This window comes from Saccopteryx leptura, chromosome 9 (assembly GCF_036850995.1).
Source record: "Saccopteryx leptura isolate mSacLep1 chromosome 9, mSacLep1_pri_phased_curated, whole genome shotgun sequence".
NCBI lineage: Eukaryota > Metazoa > Chordata > Mammalia > Chiroptera > Emballonuridae > Saccopteryx > Saccopteryx leptura.
In genome coordinates this window covers 72,433,398-72,448,552 of record NC_089511.1, presented here as the reverse complement: position 1 = coordinate 72,448,552, position 15,155 = coordinate 72,433,398, and the positions used below count along the sequence as shown (strand labels likewise).

Below are 15,155 nucleotides of genomic sequence, written 5' to 3'. Positions count from 1 at the left end.
CATGTGTACCCATCTAGGGTGGCATGCAGAGGGACAGGTAAACAAGGGGAGGGGAATCGGCGAGGAATTCCCGGTCCACACATGCTTTTATTCCTGCGTTCAGTCTGCTTCTCATCCAACCATCTGGTTAGCCCCCTGTGCCAGGCACTGTGCTTGGCACTGAGGACACGGAGGCTCAGCTTGCTCAGCTGTGAAATGGAGATGATGACATCTCTCTCTGAGAGTCACTGGGAGATCCACAGGAGGCCGTGCATTTAAAATGCTTAGCAGAGGCCCCAACAGGAGGCTGGCAGTCAATAAACACTCACTAGTATTATCACTCACAATCCAATAGTATTCATAAATGTGAAAATTATAATTAATTGTAATGTCGATAGTAATAAAAGTAATAAGTAAAAATGAACAGCCAATGGGGAGTTCCATACAAATAGGAAGACAACTCGCTAAGAGCTTTCACAGAGGTGAACACAAAGCAGACAGAAGGCAGGGGTGGGAGGCAGGGGGGGCTGCGGGGCTCCCAGTGCAGCTGACATCTGAGCTCCACCCTGAAAGAGGAGTAGGAATTCCCCAGGCTCCCCAGCCAAGGGGACAGTGCGGGCAAAGGCACAGTGGTGAGACAGCGTGTGGTGTTAGGACGCTAGAAAGCAGGGTGCCCACGGGGTGTGGCGGGTGACAGGCTATGATAAAGAGCGCTCCTTCCTTCCTGTAGGCAATTGGGAGGCTTTTGGCCAGGGGTGTTTAGAATTGGGGTAGAAGGAGTGACCTCAATGACCTGCCCTGAGGGACATCACCCCCAGCAGGACCCCGGTTGTGAGAACTGGTGTCAGCTGAGGTAGATAGACCAGATGTGCTCCGTCCCTCTCAGAGCTCCTCAGTCAGCGCAGTGCCTCCAAGCCAGACTTCATGCTGCTGCTTCTGTGTCCCTGGGAGCCATCCAGGGCTCAGCACCCCAACGGTCCCAAGAAAATACACCACACAGAACTCTGGCAGGCAGCTGGGGTGATACACACGACCTCTGGTACGGCGAGGCTTTGCCATTTACAAGCATAGGAATGGACAGTGTCTTTGCCATATGGGAACAAGTTCTCCTGGGCCCACTGCCTGGGTAGCCTTCCCTGTTGTCACCAGCAGTTCACTGCTGACACACATCGTTGGGAGGGGAGTGTCTGGACTAAGACTCCAGGAGGAATGGCAAGCAGGCATGGAGCCATCTCCAGCCCCGGCCTCAAAGACTCCTCCACAGGCTCACAAACTCCAGACTCTGCTCCTTCCCCAAAGCACCCAAGCTCCAGACACAAGCCAGGCACAGGCCTGAGCTCTGGGGACACAGATATGGCCCTGCCTATCTGGAAGCATTCACAGAGCAACAAGGGGACACAGATGAGCAACACAGGGACATCAGCACCCACCAGGGACTACCGGCGAGGGAAGCAGCATATGAACCCTGCCTGCAGAGCCTCGGAGGTGGTGGTCTCTGACCCGACTTAACTGCCCAACACAAGCTGATCACGCTCCAAGTGGCAGGAGCAGGACCTGCAAAGGCTGAGGGCCCAGAACCTGCCCTTCCTGCTCAAGGACCTGCAAGGAGACGGCCTGGCTGGAGTGAAGTGCTGGCGGGTGGGGTGGGATGAGGTGCGAGACTGCAAACAGCCCGTATGCCTTCTAGGAATGCTGGCTTTTGTTCTAAGAGGGAGGGGGGACCTGAGCAGACCTCATGACAGGCTCTGTCACCGGCTAAAAAGAACTGCTTGATCATCGGCTGCTGCTAGGTGAGAAGAAGCTGCCCCAGGGAGACCACTGAGACCACTAGGGGCTGCTGGGGTAATCCCAGCTTGGACCCTAGGGGTAGGACTGGAAGGGGCGGGAGACGAGAAGGTTCTGGAAATATTTTGAAGCTAGAGCCAACAGGACACACTCTTGTCCAGATGAACTGGACAAGAGATGAGGGAGAAAGGGAAGAGTGAGGGATGACCCCAAGCTTCTGGCCTGAGCAACTACGAGGTCAGAGTTGTGACCTATGAGGTGGGCAGGCCGCCGGGGCAGCAGGTGTTCTGGGGGCAGATCAGGAGTTTGGCTTTAGACACAGTAAGGCAGAGAGCCCCCCGACATCCCAGCGGAAACGAGTCGGGGTGAACACATGAGTCTGGAGTCTTCTCTGCAAGGACGCCCAGGCAGAAGGACATCTCAGAGTCGTCAGCACACAGACTGCACCTACGGCTCTGCGCTGGAGGAGGTCGGGGGAGAGAGGGCGTGAAGAGGAGGCCTAGGAGTGGGCCCCACGCCTCCAATGCAAAGACGTCAGGAGAGGAGGAGCAACCAGCCAGAGAGACTGAGGAGGAACAGCCAGGGGTGACATCCTGAGGGGAAAATGATCGACTGCTGGAAGGTCAGGGGCCTGAGAACTAACCATTGACTTAGCCATATGGGGTCATTGGTGATCTTGACCTAAGCAATACTGGTGGAGTGTTTGGAGTAGATTCAGGAGATGATCTGGAGGCAACACCCTTGTAGCACCTGTCTTTTATCCTAAAGGTGCCACGTGGCCATTTACTGCTGATAGCCAGGGCCAAGGTGTAAGCAATGCCAACTAACTAGACCAGACATGGAGTCCTTGATCTGCCCTTACTCTGCCCTGCCCAGGCCAGGATTTGCTGACAACGACTGATGTGTACACCTGGAGCGAGACACACAGGGACAAGGGGGCCCTGAGTGTTAACATGACACAGAGGGAACTGGAACCTGAGACAGGTGAGGAGATAGTAACAGAGCATGAAGCCTCTGCAAGGGGTTTCAGATGGCGGGCTGGGTCCTCCCACTCTGCTCCTGGGCACAGGGCCACTGGCCCGCTGTCAGAGATTGAGGCAAAAGCATTAAAAATGAAAAGACTCAGAAGGTATGGGGTGGATAAACACCCTGCTCATTAACCCAGGAGAGCACATTCACAGAAACTACATACTGATGGAGCCTACAGCCAAACTCTACTTCAACTCTTAAATGGAATCTCAAAAGCAAAATAATTAAAACACTTAGGACACTGCCTTGAGCATTCAATAAATGTTATTATAATAATATATATTATTATAATAATATATATATTATACATCCATACTGTATATCATATGATCCATTATTATTATTCTGTAAGGCTACAGCGGTCAAAGAGTAGGAGTACCAGGGAGACAGATTCCATATTAATATCAGGAAGAATGTTTCACTCCCAGAACTATCTCACAGCACAGAAATGAGCTGCCATGTAAGGTGATGGCTCCCATCACTGGGTGTCCAAGCTTTAGGAGATAATCATCCCCAGAGCAGGAAGTTTAGTCTGCCCACAGCACTGGCCTCCTTCTCGCGTGAGCTGACACTTTCCGACTGGTTTGGGTAATCCTTCTGGCCATTGGTATTGACCACCACACTGGACTCAGCTCATCCATGTGTCTGTCTGCCCCCCTGCAAGACCATGGTTGGGAGGACAGCCCATCCAGCCCTCCCTGGCCACCCATAGCCTAGCCTTTATGACAATAGAACATTTCAGGTATGGAGGCTTTAGAGTTAACAGAATATTATGTAAATATTCCAACAATCCAGAGATGGGGTTACCCCATTCCCATTTTGCAGATTGGAGCACAGATTCAGAAAGCAAAGGGTCAGTGAGAGCCACATTTCAAAGTCATGCCTCTAGGCCACCCCGTTCCACATGGCAGGCAAAGGGACAAGCTGTTTCAACACTCTCTTACCCTGGCCACTGCTGGTCAGAGGCCTGCACCCTGTCATGTCCACGTAAGTCCCCATTCACTCTCTGAGTTGTCCGGAGCCATCCATGTAGGTGACAGCATTCAGTGGAGATCTCCAGGCTTGTCTCGTCAAGGACCCAGAGATATCTGAGACCAGCTGGGCTGCCCCAAACAAGGACATTGGTCCCACCTTTTTAACGCCATCTCATCGGTGAGATTGGGAGGTAAAAGGCCAGAGAGTGGAGGTGCTGTGACCAGGGTCACACAGCAAGGAACATACGTGCTGGCCCCTCATGATACAATAAGAAAGGAGGCCAGGAGGGTGCTGGGCCAGCTCAGGACCTAACCTGGGCCCAGAGAGATGCACAGAGCTGGCTTCCAGCTCACTGAGTTCTCTCTCACAGCCCCCTAGAGCCACAACTGACCCCCACTGCACAGATAGACACCACCGCTGTGACCACCAAGTGTAGCCTGAACAGGCTGAGTCCCAGGAATTACTTCCGGAGGCCCATCAATGCCGGCAATTGCAGAAGGCGATCAAGAGCCGGAGCCAAACCCAAAGGCAGCTAGTCAGGGCCTGCTAGAGGGCTCACTGGAGGCTTCCAGCCTGGAGCCTGTCACTGTCAGCACTGGCAAAGCAATACTCACCCACTCCACCCATCACCTTCCCTGCCCCACAGGCCTCCAAGGACCCCACATTCAGGTCCAAGCAGGGCAATGTGCTGTCACAGACGAGGTGATGAAGCCAGCACCAGAGCCAGCAGCTCTGGTCAGTTAGAGGCTGCCACACCTCTGCTCAATGGCCTGCCTGTCCCAAGTGTATTTCTTCCATAAAAGAGGGGTCTCCAGGGGCATGAGGTTAAAACAGACATCAATGAAAATTGGCCATAAGAAATAGTGTGTGAAGGAATGGGAAGGGACTCCTTTAGAACTCTGCTCAACTGTCACCACCTCCCAAAGACCTCTTTTGCAGCCTCCTGCCACTGCTCTACCCCATAGAAATGATCCTTCCTCACCAGCCCAGCCCCTATTACCCACACCAATTTCTTCTTTCTTTCTCCCCTCCCCCTTTTTTTGGTGAGAGATGAGAAGCATCAACTCATAGTTGCAGTACTTTAATTGTTCATTGATTTCTTCTCATATATGCCTTGACTGGGGGGCTCCAGCCGAGCCAGTGTCTCCTTGCTCAAGCCAGCGACCTTGGGGGGCTTCAAGCCAGAGACCTCTGGCCTCAAGCCAGTGACCATGGGGTCATGTCTATGATCCCACACTCAAGCCAGTGACCCCGTGCTCAAGCTGGATGAGCCCACACTCAAGCTGGGTGAGCCCGCGCTCAAGCTGGGTGAGCCCGCGCTCAAGCCGGATGAGCCCACGCTCAAGCCGGTGACCTCTAGGGTTTCGAACCTGGGTCCTCAGTGTCCCAGGTTGACACTCTACCCACTGTGCCACAACTGGCCAGGTCCGATTTCTTTATTCCTTTACTAAATTCCCCTCTGGGTCCACGGCATCCAGGCTTGGCCCAGAGCCGGCACCCCATCTCCCTGGTGAAATGATGGGAAAGCTGCGAAGAGGAGAGCCCCAGCAGTGACCAATGCTGCTGACGTTCTGTGGTTTCCTGTACATGTGTGCTGGGCACCCCCTCGGCTGGCTCCGGGCCAGCCCCGTGCCACGTCTGGGTGCAGGGAGGAGCCACAGATGATCCAGGAGCCCACAGACACCCCCCAGTCCAACCCAGAGGAGAGGAAAGGGCTCGGCACGGTCCCCAGAGGCTTGCAGACACCTCCTCTCCCCCCAAGAAGGTGAGCAGAGCTTCCGGAAAACATCCAGAGAGACAGGCAATCCCTCTCCTAGATAGTCCTTCCTTCAACACCCAGATCCCCAAATCCTAGGCCCCAAATTCAGCCTCTCAATGCAGACCGTGGGGGCTGCTAGTCACCAAAGGAGTGACCACAGAGGTCTCCCTCCACAGCCCCTAGAACGGAAATGTGTCTGGGCCATGGGGTCAATCCCCACAGCAGTCAGAAACAGCTGCTGCCCCAACAGGCTCTTCCTGGGCGGAAGAGCCTCCATCGTGAAGAGTGGCAGAAAAGACCCCCAAGCGCTGTGTGCCTGCCCACACAAACAGCAGGGGAGAGCCTGGGCCTGCCTAAGGCTCCCTCTTCAAGCACAGGTTTTCCTAGAAGAATTTTATATCTACTCTACCACACACCTACATTTGGTTTTATGTAGTGTTTTAAATTACCCATTAGGTAAATATCTTAAGACCTCTCCTCTCTCCGAACCACCTGCTACATTTCTAAGTACAAATGATACACCTTTAGAAAGATGGACCAGGCTGACCCCTGGGCTACGTCATATTTGGCACAAGCCCCGCCCTTGCACCCACAGCGGGCAGACCGGAGTTTCGGAAGCCCCAGATTACAGTCACTTTCCCTAAAATGACGCCTCTGAGAAGGAGAGGACAGAGGAGGGTGTTGTGGAGGTGGGTGGCACCTTTCCAGACATTGTTGTTTGCAGGCATGCTCACAGGAAAGAGTGCCTTCCCATCAGCACAGCTGTGGACAAGTTCATTCAATTCAACTCCCATTTCCTGAGAGGCCTCTGGGTCCCCAGAGCTGAACTAAGGCCATAGGCCTATGCATGCAGGATGCCCAGCTACAGGCGTAGGAGCCAGGTCCTTGGGAGGGGGCTCATGAGGACAAGCCTGGGTGACGAGGTGACAAGATGAGGGACAAGATGAGGGACAAGAGGAGAACACCAGGATGCTCATGATCACCTCCTAACTAGTTCATTTTTTTCTAACGACAAAAACAGGCATACCCAATGCAGACAATGCAACAATCACAGAAAAGTATAAAAGGTATAAAGCAAAGTCTACAATAGCTTCCATCTTCAAATTTTCTCAAGGAAGAATAAAAAAACACTTAGTAGAAGAAAACTCATGCAGACGTGAAAGTCAAGCAACTTGGGCTCAATGTGATAAACTCTTTGATGCTTAGAATTCCCCTCTGTTTGAACGAGCCACTGTGGGAAGTACTGAGTACCTCTTTTCTGGAGGCAGCAAAGCAGAAGCCATATGAACACCCATCAGAGTTGTCATGGTAGAGGTTCCAATAATGGGTGGAAGATGATCTGTCTCTCAGATCACCTTCATGGGGTGGGGCAAGGCGCCCACCCCATGCCATTTGGCATGCCCACCAGGCCTGTGCCAACTCACCCACGGGCGTGTCCTCGCTGATCAGCAGGTACGTGTCAAAGAAGTGGTTGATAAAGAAGGGCAGCCGGTTCACCTGACCTGAAAGAGCACAAGAGAATCAGTCAAGTACCTTCATGCCAGCTTCCTGCTGTTGGGGCTGCAGTGGGTACTGAATCTCTGTCTGGTGCCATAACCTTCCTCAAGGCAAATAAAATAATGCCAGCAGACAGGCAGACAGCTGTCAGGTTATAAAGTCAGTGAGGCCACCTGCCACATGTGGCTACTGAGCCCTGGTCCACACTGAGATAAGCTGAAAAATAAAGTACCCACAGAATTTCAACAACTTTATAAGAAAAAGGGGGTGTAAAATGCCTCATTCATTTCTATATTGTGTGTTGAATTGATAATACTGTGGATATACTGGGTTAAGTAAAATATATTATTTAAATGAATTTTACCTATTTCTTTTTTAATGCAGTTCTGAGAAAAAATTTAAATCACACATGTAATTCACATTGTATTTCTACTGGGCAGCCCAGCTCCAGATGGGATGTGAGTGTGACCAGGACAAGGGCAGTCTGCTTTGTGACCCTGGTGCCCAGGAAACGGCATGGCATCAAGAAGGCCCTCTGCCAATGATAATGATAATGATAATAATGGCTGCCATCTGTGGACCCCTTATCTGCACCAACCACTTATATCATCGCCATCAACCCTCATGGGATGGCAGGGTATACACAGCCCCATATTACTGTTGAGGAAAATGAGGTTTATGGGGATAAGTAAGAACTTGACCAAGTCATGCAGTCAGTAAGTGGAAGGCTGTATGACAACTTGGGACAGTTAAGCCTGTATCACTGTGACTCCTCAGAGTAGGGGCCGGTATGGGAAGGGGTCGGGTCATACCTGCATGGGCTGAGCAACTTCACACCTACAAAAGCCTCTTGATACCAGAAATCCCCCCACAATAACTCTGAGTCTGTCTCCATGGGTCCCTTGAGCCCTCTCACAGTGTGGCATAATAAGAAATATATTTGGTGTTTGTCCCCAGTTTCTGGTACAGAGTTCCAAAAACACTGGGAAGTTCTAGAGTGATAGGAATGTCTTTTGTTAATCATAAGGAGTCCCTTTTGACCACACCTGAGTTTGTGCCAATGAGGTGATCTGGGGTGTAGCCCCTAGAAAGCCTCAGGATGGAGCTGGTCACCACAAAGATGAGGTGAACGTGCACGTGCCAGGAAGGTGGCACACCTGGAGAGGGCATGGAAGCTCCGAACCCACCCTCACTCCATGCCGCTCGAATGCATCTATTCCTTCTGGGGTTCCTAAGTGGTACGCTCTACACCAGTGGTCCCCAACCCCCAGGGCCACGGACCACTACTGGTCCATGGGCCATTTGGTACCGGTCTGCAGAGAAAGAATAAATAACTTACATTATTTCCGTTTTATTTATATTTAAGTCTGAACGATGTTTTATTTTTAAAAAATGACCAGATTCCCTCTGTTACATCCGTCTAAGACTCACTATTGACGCTTGTCTCGGTCACGTGATACATTTATCCGTCCCACCCTAAAGACTGGTCCGTGAAAATATCTTCTGACATTAAACCAGTCCATGGCCCAAAAAAGGTTGGGGACCTCTGCTTTATACCACACCAATGAATGTAAGTGTTCCTCTGAGTTCTGTGAGTTGTTCTAGATAATTGAACCTGAAGAAAGGTCATGGGAACCCCCAATTTAGAGCCAGTTGGTCAAAAGTACAGGTAGCCTGGGACCTGTGACAGGCTCCTGAAGTGGGGGCCTACACCCTTAAATCTGTGGAATCTGATACTAACTTCAGGTAGTTAGTGTCAGAATTAAATTATTGGATGTGCAGTTGGTTTCCAGAGAACTGGGTGTCGGTGCTAGGAAACACCCAGAAGGAGGCAGGGGAGGGCACTTCCCTGGGCCTCTGCCAACCAGCAGAACTGATCCTTCTTGCAGGGGGCCAACATTGTGCAGCCCTCGCAGTAAGCAGCTCCAGCTGGGTCGTCCAGGGGTCCTGAATGTAGGCAGGGGTGCAGCCCTCCTTCCCCTCATCTCTGCTAGCCTGGGGCCACCTCAGAGATTGTGCCAGGCTCAAGAACACTGAGGTCAACTCATAGAAGGCTGAAGACAAGGGGTACTTCCCCTCCTGCCTGAGAGGCCTCCTCACAGGGACCAGGTAGAACCAGCCAGGTAGCCAGGGTGATGCAGTTCTGGCTCCTTGAACATTGTGGCCTCTCATTTACTGGACAGGACTACTGTTCCTTCTTCCTTCATGTGCTAACTTCCTATTCATCCTCAGGTTTCATCTTGGATGCCCCTTCTCCGGGAAGCTCTCCCTGACCACCTCAACTATGCAAATGCATCCGCACATACCCCATCCACCCTTTGACATCAGGAACTGGCAGCCGCTCACACACACCTTAGTCTCAGCAAGAGGCTGGTGGTCACGGGCCTTGCCTCTGCTTTTGCTTTGAACCTATCTCCCTGTGCCTCAGTTTACTCATATGTAAAAGAGTGATAATAATAGGATCATGGTTGTCCTGAGGATTAAATGAGATTATATGTATATAAAGCGCTTAGCGCCGTTCCGGCACATAGCAAGCACTTGCTAAACAGTAGCCTTTATTAATAACAGGGCTGCCTGCTCAGCCAGAGAGGAATGCTTTTGATCCCTGCTGGGGGGCTTGGACTGAACAAAGGCAGAAGGCTCAGGCAGGCCCGGGGGATTCAGTGGCAGGCTTGGGCTGGTGGGGAGGGAAACCAGCGAGGAAAAAATCACCTGCAGCAGCAACATTCATTTTTAAATTTTATTTTACAGGACCTGCCGATAATCAGCTGCTGAGAGCTCTACACGGGCAGCTGGGCAGAGCACAGGGGACACGCATCGCCTGCCACATACCAAGTAGGACTCGTGTTCTTGGATTAGACCTGCCACCCTTGGAGGCCTGGTGGGTGGCCTTGGGCTGCCAGTGTGACACCTGGGGACTGGGAGGGGGCAGGCAGGAGGGGGTAGGGAAAGGGGCATGCTGACAGGTCACTTTTTCTTTTAAAAACCACCTTTAAGACAATGAAGGCTGTGTCCTCCAGAAGCAAACCACTGCGTGGGGAGCTCTGAGGCCTCCAGTGAGGTGGGACTGCAGTGGACACACCACACCTACGTCAGGGAGACGCTGGGCAGCCTGTCGGGGCTCCCCATGCCCTGTGCCTGGAGACCGCCCCCACGACCCAGCAGACACTCCCCAGCCGGGCCAGCCGGAGGGCCTCCGCGGGGCTGCGCAGGCTGCCGCCCCTTGCCTTCCCAACAAGCCCACGGGGGAAGAGTAACAAGTACCCAGGAGTGCACTGAGGCCAGAGGAGAGATGGGTAGAACGATGACAGGCTGGCAGGGTGTTTTGACATCTAGGAAACATTTGTCCCTGAGCCTGACCCATCTCTGACTGCCAGGGATGGGAGAGGAGATCAACAGGGGCCGAGGGTCAGCTGGAGACAAAGGAGAGAGGCGTGTGGTATGGTCTGGGGACAAGGACAAGTGCTTGGGCTTGGAGGCAGGTATTGAAAGGGCATGATGGGAGATGTTGCCCTTCCGTCCTGAAGGACAGCTGCTGCCCCATGACAAAGGAGCAATATCGGCTGTTTCAGATGGGGACCAGGAGAGAGAGAGAGAGAGAGAGAGAGAGAGAGAGAGAGAAAAAGAGAGAGACCCTTACATATACATGTAAGGCAGGTTGGACCATGGCTGGCTGGTTTGGCTACAGAATTGCTGGGTGGCCCCAGGCAACTGACTTAACCTGCTTTCTGTGTCCCATTTTGCTCTCCTTAGAGGAAGATACAGCTGATAATACAAGAGCTAATAATATTTCGCACATTATGTTCGCCTGACATTACTAAGTGCTTGATATGTATATATTAACTCATCTGATCATTTGGACAACCCAGGAGCAAGGTCCTGCTGTCCCCCCTATTTTACAGAAAAGGAAGGTGAAGCACAAAGAAGTTAAGGAACTTGCCCGAGGGACCCCCAGAGAAATGGGATGGGAACCCAGGAGTCCTGGCTCTGTGCTGCTCCCTTGTGCCCACTCTGGATGCATCTGAATGCTCAAGGGGACACTGCCACCTCTTCGGAGGAAGGCAGCTGGGCACTGGGCACCTGCTTTATTTTTACATACCTATTTCTTTGGGGAGGAGTGTAGGTGCATGAGTGCCCAAGGTCACAGAGTCCCTGAGGAGGCTGAGCAAAGTGTTCTGACTGCCACCATCCAGCAAGCCCAGAGAGTCAGAACTGGTCCCAGGGGCCCCCAGCGAGGCCTCCCGGGGGGAAGCAGGCAGGACTAGTATCTCAACAAAAGCCCTGTGAAAGACCAGAGCCCTGAGTCGAGGCCCAGCTGAGCCCTGCTTTGAGTGACATGGGCCAGCTGCTCTCAAGGCACCAGTTTCTCTTCTGTAATGCGGGCTGGGCATTGAGAGAGGGTCTGAGATCCATTCTGGCTTTGCCCCTGACAGTCTCTGTGACTATGTCGTAATCCTGAGCTGCCTGGATGGCAGTGAGCTCCCCATTGCAGGAGCATTCCAGCAAAGATCCCTCCGAGCATGGAGACCAGGAGAGGGGACTGTCAAGGGACTTCCAGGCAGCAGGATCCAGCGTCACCCCAGCAAGCTTGGTGCTGTGGCTTGCTTCGAGGCCTCGGTCCCTCGAGTGGAAGAAGAAGCTGCCTCCCTCAGGACTGTGTGTGCCTGTCGCCTGGCACACCATACCCACAGCTCTCCCCCAAGGACACCCCTGCCCCCAGGGTCATGGTACCAGCTATGCCTGCTGTTCTGGCCTTCCTTCCGATCAGACCAGCACTGTTTGATCCTGCGGTCCAGGGGCGGCAAATGCCGCAGCCTTGCTTGGGCTCCTCGGTGGGCACTGGAGCTGGTCCTGACCCAGCTACCACAGGGACCAGGGGAAGGAGGCTGGCTCCCTGCAAAGAGAAAGGCCCCTCACCTCTGCACCTTTGCTCAGCTGCTCCCTCCTGCAGGATCCACTTCTGCCTGCTCCCCTATTTTAAAATGACCTCTCAGTCTTTAAAGCCCAGGTTAAACGTCTCCTTTCTGGCTGGGTGCCTCCATCTCCACAGACCTGAGTACACTTTCCCTGACCAGCTTCTCTGGAGCCACGTACATCCTATATGACCAGTCTCCACCCTGCATCTGAGTAAATCCTGCATCTGTCTCACCCGCTAGACTCTGAACTCCTTGTGATGAGTCGTTTCTTCCACACCCCCAGAGACACACACAGTAGGTGCTCAAAAGACAGCTGGAAAACTGTGGCCAGTCCCGCATCCTAGAAGGACAGTTCATGGTCACAGATGTCTCCTTCCCTTACAGCTCAAGGATTTCTCAAGGATCCCCCCACCCTTCCAGGGTCCCAGGCCCTGGAGATGGGTATTTGCAGCCCCATGAGCGCTGCAAAAGCAGCCCAGGCCCAGAGAGGAAAGTGTGCACCCAGTCACACAGCCAGGCGGGGTCTCCAAAGTCCCAGCACAGCCCCCTCCCAATTCCGGCCCCAGAGCACCGACCCCAACAGCTGCCCACACACCCTCCAGCCTGGCCTCCCACGGTGGCCATGGGGAAAGGAGTGAACTTACCCCAGCATCCAGAGATCAGCACAAAAAGCCAGACCACGTGGCAGCTGGTGGCGACGTGGCACCTCATGGTTCCTGGGGACACAAAGAAGGGGGCATGAGAAGCTGCTGGTGGCGGGTCTGTCCTTCAAGGCCCACTAGCACCTCCCTACCCCTGCAGCTCCGGGCAGAAGGAAGAGAGGGAATCAACTCAAATGGGGGGAGGGGGCAAGGGGGAGGATATGGGAAAGAAGGGTCTGTATCATGAATTTTATTGTAGTCCAATCCTGGGCATAACACAGCAGCCTGAGAGTAAGTGGGCAGGGGTAGGGGCAACATGCCCTTTCTGCCCTTGTGGGGCTGGCTGTTCAGCCATGGGTGAGGTCAGCAGTGGGCACAGGGATGGATCGTGACAGATTCTGGCCTCCGTGGGGGTCGGAGGAGCGGCTGCCTCCATTCTCCAGGTCAGCATCTGGGTGGGTGATGGGGCCTGGGTAGTCTGGGGACAAGGATAGCAGATGGGTGCTGAGTAGAAAGACAGGGGCTAAGAGAGGGCTTGGCAGCCTCACTACCCCCACCTTGCTCCAGTTTAAGTGCCCAACAAGCATGTTTATTCTTGTGTTTTTATATTTATCATATTATCCCAAAATACCAGCTATGAAAGGGGGCAGTAAGTTACAGGGTCCAAAGAGGCAGAGAAAAGAGAGTGGACATGCCCAGGGCCCCACACAAGTCTGTGGAAAGCTGGAGTGGAAACTGTGGGGCCTCAGAGCTAAGCTCTGGGGAGATCTGGGACCCACCTACCCAAGGCTCAGCAAGGCAAGATCCCATCTCTACGAGTGGCGGGAAGGGTGGGCTGCTCCCTCTCACCATGGCCGTGGCCGACCTGACCCCATTACAGCAGGGCTGTGATCCTCAGGAGCGGGCCTCCCCGGTGACCAGCAGGGACATTAAGCGGGGCCCACACTGCTCAACAGCTAACCCCTGCCCCCGATGAACTGTCAGCCCTGTCAGGGCAGAGACCTGGCCCATTCACCTCTATATCCTCCACAGGGCCAAACCGAGAGCCAGCACAGCACCCTGCAGTGAGCAGACACCGGGCACCTTGCCGGGGTGGAATCACCCAGCCCGGTACACAGGTGGGGCCCGGAGGCCGAGAGCCTCTCAGAGGTCCCTGACTAGTGCTGGGGCTCAGCATCAGGGACGGCAGGGGGAGGTGCAAGGAACTGAAGGGAAGGACTTTTTATTTAAAAAAATTTTTTTTTAGATTCTTCCCCATCTCTGCAAGATCTAAGAGCAAGGAATTCAGAAAAGCCAGGAGGTCAGACCCCATATTCCACACCTGGGGGCCCCCTCTCTGTCAACGTCATGCTGAGGGGACAAGGCAGTGACCCCACCGAGAGGTTCTGCACCCATATACACTGCAATGGCCCATGGCACCCTTTTGCTTTCCTTCTAATATTATCCTTAATGTCCTAAGTACTAGAGATGAAGCAGCCATTTGAAGAATAAAAGGGTCTAAGATATATTCCGATAAAGATAAATGCCCCCTCATGTCTTTGCATCCCTGCCCCCTTGAGTTTCCGAATGTCAACAGTCTGCCCCCGGGAAAAAGCTGCAGTTTCTACAGGGGCCCAGCAGTTGCTGTAAATGAGGAGGATGTCGGGTGGCTGGGGACGGAGGCCATTCTGGGGCCATGTGCTCTGTCCAAAAGTGACAGCTGCTCATGTGTCTCGCCAAGAGGGAATGTGGGCCCCGGTGGCCAGAGACTCTGATTTTTCTCAATGAAAAACTGGAAATTTGGCTTTTTATATGAATTCAATTTTTAAATGTTGGCAAATAATTCAACTTTTGTGAGCCAAACATAAGTGGTTTGATGGCCAGAGTGGTAGGTTGGGCCTGGCCTGCTTCCTACCAGGCCTGCCTCTGCTCCCGGGCAAGTACGTTCACTTACACACGCGTGGAGCAGCAGGCCGCTGCTTAGCTTCAGGATAATGGAGTCACCGTGCACAAAAGCAACGTGCTTTTCTCATGTCGCAATTTCACAGAAAAGCCTCTAGGTCAACACTGCTAAATCCACCACTTCTCTTTGAGAGCTAAGTAATAGTTCAGAGTATGATGTTTCGTGTTGCAGACATCTCCCACTGGGCCTTTGAACGCTTCCAGCTTCCTGCCGCCACAGGCAACACCACAGTGCACATCTCTGCATATAATTGTGTTGGAACTCTGATGGCTCTTACTTTTATCCTAAATTTTTATTGGAAGGGGTTTATGTTTTTATTTATTTTTATATTTTAAATAATTTTTATTTTTCAATTAGACTTGACATACAATATAATAATAGTTTCAGGTGCACAACCCAGGGACTGGACATTTATTTATATAACTTATGAAGTGAACATCCTGATAAATGTAGTACCCAGGAACTATGATGGCTCTTGAGCTTGATTCTCTAATAGTGTGATTGTTGGGTCAATTAAATCCAACACGGAGCTGTATGTAAGCTTACATTCGCCATTGGCATATTACCTTCCGGGAAGGTTGTAGCAGTTCCCACTCCCTCCAGCAGGGTATGAAAGGGCCTCTGTGCCTACC

General features: G+C 52.6%; 1 protein-coding gene across 1 annotated transcript in view; it reads right to left on the bottom strand.

The window, feature by feature from the left end:
* Positions 1 to 15,155, bottom strand: part of LOC136381375 (cadherin-23-like) — a 360,324-nt gene that overhangs the window by 302,647 nt on the left and 42,522 nt on the right. Inside the window, exons 2-3 of the mRNA XM_066350013.1 lie at positions 12,585 to 12,656; positions 6,952 to 7,029 (exon numbers count right to left, since the gene is read on the bottom strand). Of these exons, the coding sequence (XP_066206110.1) occupies positions 6,952 to 7,029; positions 12,585 to 12,651 (145 nt within the window). The 5' untranslated portion in view covers positions 12,652 to 12,656. The remainder of the gene's footprint in view (positions 1 to 6,951; positions 7,030 to 12,584; positions 12,657 to 15,155) is intronic.